Source organism: Mytilus galloprovincialis, chromosome 13, assembly GCF_965363235.1.
Source record: "Mytilus galloprovincialis chromosome 13, xbMytGall1.hap1.1, whole genome shotgun sequence".
Classification (NCBI taxonomy): Eukaryota; Metazoa; Mollusca; class Bivalvia; order Mytilida; family Mytilidae; genus Mytilus; species Mytilus galloprovincialis.
In genome coordinates, this window is record NC_134850.1 from 1,960,227 (window position 1) to 1,965,113 (window position 4,887).

At 32.0% G+C, this 4,887-nt stretch overlaps 1 protein-coding gene across 1 annotated transcript; it reads left to right on the forward strand.

Moving 5' to 3' along the window:
* The first annotated feature begins 2,541 nt into the window (after positions 1-2,541).
* LOC143057363 (toll-like receptor 2 type-2) lies at positions 2,542-4,610 on the forward strand. The gene is made up of 2 exons (XM_076230667.1): positions 2,542-3,282; positions 3,702-4,610. Exons 1-2 carry the CDS (start codon positions 2,639-2,641, stop codon positions 4,606-4,608), a joined length of 1,551 nt encoding a protein of 516 aa, XP_076086782.1. The 5' UTR covers positions 2,542-2,638; the 3' UTR covers positions 4,609-4,610.
* The last annotated feature ends 277 nt before the right edge of the window (positions 4,611-4,887 follow it).

The following is a 4,887-nucleotide window of genomic DNA, read 5'->3' on the forward strand; positions in this document are numbered from 1 at the left end:
AGTAAGACCCCTTTGTGGCCCCAAAATATAGCAGTTTTACAGAATTGTTAAAATGTAAACTTTTAGCTATTTATTGGAAAGTAGAATCCTTCTGCAACATTAGAACAAGCTGTTTTTTGAAAAATACAATGTGCATATATCCGGTACTAGCATCATTAAGTGATGCTAAATTACTGAAATCTTAACAGTTTTAGCATTTTGGTTAAACTTTAGACGGTTTACGTCTTAAATGAAAGAGGCCGCATTTGTGTTCATTCTTTATATTGACTTGTTAGTTGTATTTGATAATAATAAATAACATAAATAAAAGTTGAGGATGAACACGAATGCGGCCATTTTCATTTTTGACAAAAAACATCTGAAAAGTGACGTTTTTTTTGGCATATTTGATATATTTTTCATATCTAAGCCTGAATCTGGTCGTTTTTAATGACTAAGTCAGTTCAAATTTTTCACATAAACTCATTGAATCAATTGAAATACACACTTAGGTGTTTGAAAAGTGTCCCAAATCTTTCGTCAAATGGACCTAAAATTTGAGGCCAAAATCGGCCCTTACCGGACCTACTCCTTTAAGATTGTGTGAATATTGAGATATAATTAAACTCATCATAGATACCAGGACTAAATTTTGTATAGCAGACGCGCGTTTTGTCTACAAAAAGACTCATCAGTGATGCTCGAATCCAAAAAAGTCAAAAAGGCCAAATAAAGTACAAAGTTGAAGAGCATTTAAGACCATAAGCGAGTCCACGGCTGTCAATCGTTTCATCGAGACACATGATCGTGAAAAAATACCTAACGCTGGCCAAGCATTGCGATACGATCTTGAAAGATCTGGTATCGGATTGTGAATGAATTTTATTGAAGTTTTATTTTAAATCTGTGAGAATATGTTTTATTTTCAAAACCTAGAACAAATCCGGAAAAAAACCTTTCGCAATAACACTGTGCATTTATTTGAATAAAATATGCAGTTCTTTAAAAGAAAACACAAAAGGCGCAACACAAGTCTATGAAATTTATCAAAAAAGAACACGTTTATTACCTACAGTATACTGACTGCATTCTAATATATAATTGATAATTTGAAACTGAATCTTTTGCGTGACCGATAAAACAATAAAAGTAAAGTTTTTTTCTTTAAAACCGTTCACTTTATTTTTAAAAACACTGGATTTTGCTTATTGTTCATTAAAATTGATCGTGAAAGACAATGCATGACAAGATAGACGCAGGCAGTTTGTGTGTGTGTGTGTTTAAATACTTGTAACACTGAATGACATTTGCACTTTTAACATTGATAGACCTGCACAAAACTGTCAAGACCTTTTTGTTTTTTTATCTATAATAGTTGAATATGTATGTCTGTAATCTTTAGCCTTGCAAACGTACCAAAGTCATGGAAAGATGTTCGCATATTCTTTTAAAGGTGTATGCGATCAACGAGAAATTCAGAAAAAAACCCCAGATAAATCAGACATATTATAAAGAATATAGTGTACGTTTTTTAGGGCGCATTAGATTTGAGCGTATTATGGGATATGCTTCTGTTTGCGAGCCGCCTTTGCTTATATTTTCGAATATTTCAGAGTAAATATCACTGTGTTCCATTATTAGAACAAATTACAATGTAATGAATAACTGTATTCAGTTTGTAAAATTACATCAGGACAAACGCATAAACAAATCAGCCAGGGGGAAGGGGTCATTTGTTGACGATTGAATTACACCCCGTAAAGACAAAACAACAAGGTCAGGGGATATTTCAAAAAGATGCATAGAAAAAACTGCAAAGGTATTAATTTTTCTGGAGTATTTGGGCATCCGGCAAAATTCAAGCTTACTACGTATATTTTTTAGCATATTTTAACTTGTGAAATTAGTACTTTTAATTTAAAATAAGATTTACTATTTTCGGCGTTTTTATATGTATATTGTTCCAGGACTCAGTGCGTGTGCGTAATACAACGGACCTCTCCGGGTAATGTCAAAGGTTACTATTTGTTTTGTAATCTTTCGCTTGACTTGTTATATTTGTGTTAAATTCAACTTTAAACTTTTGAAAAAACATTATCATTTTTACAATCTAACAGTGATACTTAGCAGTTTACTAGAAGATTTTTTCGAAATGATTTGCATTCTATTTCTATTGGTTATTTGGATTGTTTGTGTTAGTTCTTATGTGTTACCGAAATCTTGTGATATTGCATTTACTAAAAAGGAAGTAAGATGTTATTGCAGCTCAAATAATTTAACAAATGTACCAACAGATTGTCCATCAAACACAACAGATTTATATTTGTCTAACAATAATCTGGAAAGAATATCTAAGAAAGCTTTTATTAATTACACACAGCTAAGATATCTGGATATAAGTGATTGTAACTTGAATTCAATCGACAAATCAGCGTTTGAAAATTTACCACATTTAAAAGAACTGAGTTTATTCGATAATCCAATGAAAACGTTTCAATGGAATATATTCGCACCACTTGTTGAACTACAAGTACTTCAGATATCACATGACTTGCTGTCAACGTATCCAAGAGAATCGTGGTTGGATGTTTTACATTTAACAAAGGTGTGTACTTATGGTGGACCGTCAAATGGATCATTTGCAGAGATATTTTCTGTGATGAAAAGTCTGAAGTATATACATAGTGATATACAAATTCATGTTCTGCGTAACTGTGTGTTTCATGCCTTTGATAAAACCCCATTAAAATATCTAGAGATAAAAGGTAAATTAATGACGATAGAAAAAGATACTTTTTCACCATTACGATTTTTGTCTAGTCTTGCTATTCCAAATGCACGTTTCCTTAAACTGTCAAATACTTTGCCAGCGTTGCACGTGTTTGAAAATCGACAAATGGACGAACTAAATTTAAACAATAATTTTAGAGTACATGGTGAATTCATTATAACAACTGATTTATTTACATATATCGGTAACATTTGTGTAAAGAAGTTATCTTTGACCTTCAATGGCATAAGAATGATCAATGACGACGCTGTTCAGAAGATGAAATACAAACATTGTTTGGAGAGTTTAAACTTAAGTAACAATGACTTTGATTTTCACCAGCTTTTAACAATATGGTTTTTCAATTTGTTTACACATCTGAGGAGGTTAGACATGTCGGATAACAACAATCAATTTAGTCAAAATAAAGTTAAGATAGATGGAATAAAACATATACGTGATAAAACTGATCTATTTGATAACAAATCCTTTAACATTGTTCCCTTATATTATCCTCAAGATATTGTATTATGGTTTCCGTCGACACTTGAAATCCTGAATATATCTTGTATCAAAATAGTAGGAAACCCAATCAACAGCCTTACATTGATGGGAATCAAAGACCTGCAAATAATTGATTTAGCATACTCTTCATTGTTTGACTGCAATTACACAGTTAATGGACTTCAGAACGTGAAAATACTTAATATTTCACATTTCAGATGCGTACATTTAAATCACAACCTTCTTCAATCTGCCGTCAATTTGAAACAGTTGATAATGGAAAGCTCTTTACTAAGTATCGGCCTTAAATATGATCACCACAGTAAATTCCTCCTTGGACTCAAATGTTTGCAGTATATAGACTTTTCAAGAAATGCATTTACAAACCGATTCAGAATTTCAACATTTAAAAGTCAATTAAACAGTTTACAATCTTTGATACTTGAAGGAAATTTATTTACAAGCATTCCATTATGTCTGGAGGACTTTACAAGACTAATATCAGAAACAACAAGATAGCCTACATGACAACTGAAGAAATTGACGCCATTGAAGTGCTATTTGAAAAATCAAATAGAACAATGACAGACTTATTAGAGGGCAACCCTCTTGTGTGTACTTGTACTTCGTTAGATTTTGTAGAATGGTTATTTACTACTAAAGTGAAACTCGCCAGAAATGGTAGTTATTCGTGTGTCGAAAACGATGGCAATATTACAACAACAAATATCTTCTACAATCACTTGCGAATTATGAGAATAAAATGTGTCACTACAGTATGGTTAATTTTTTCTGCAACTTTGTTCGGTGTGCTTCTTTTATTCATTCTAGTTGGATATCGTTACAAATTGCACCTACAATACTTTTGTTTATTTATTGGAATGGCCAATCCACTTTTTCGGAAGTCAAAAGAAGAAGCACTTGAATATGATGCGTATGTTGCTTATTGCGAGGGGGACTGCACATGGGTATATGGACCTTTGCGCATATTTCTCGAAGAGAGACGAAATTATAAACTTCTGTTGTTAGATAGAGGGGATGTCCTTGCTGGAGAACATAGACTTTTTGCCTTAAACAATTCAATTCCAAAATGCAAAAAGATAATCTTAGTGATTTCAAAAGAGTTTGTGAACAATGATTGGGCTTACTATGAAGCAACTGTTGGAATTGAACATTTCATGGGATTACAAGCAAGAATAATTGTTATAAACCTGGAAAATATAACCAAAACAGAAATACCGCAATGTGTTCTTCAAATGATGTCATTGGACGCCAACGACCACATTCGTAAAACAGACATATTAAATGAAAATAACATTTTCTGGAAATGTTTGGATCACGCCATGAAACGATAATGAAGGACAGTGTCGTTATAGCTTTTTTTCAATTGATACTATTCATTTTTTTGCATTGCACAGATTTCTGTTTTTATCATCGAAAAAGCTCTAAAGGATCTCCCTTTGGTGCAAAAATGTATTTTTTTTGCATTAAAATTCAAATATCTTTTTAACTCATCGGTGACATATATTTTTTTTTTATCAAATAAGCTGTACATGCTGTACTTAAATTAATCAAATGTAAAATTTTAACGATTTCTGTAATTGAGTTCTTTTTTTATTTCGATAATACCTCTA

Coding starts and splice junctions, on each gene's coding strand:
- LOC143057363 (XM_076230667.1), top strand. CDS start 2,639: ATGAAAAGTCTGAAGTATATACATAGTGATATACAAATTCATGTTCTG. Junction 3,283..3,701: donor CCTCAAGATATTGTATTATG/GTTTCCGTCGAC, acceptor TGATACTTGAAG/GAAATTTATTTACAAGCATT.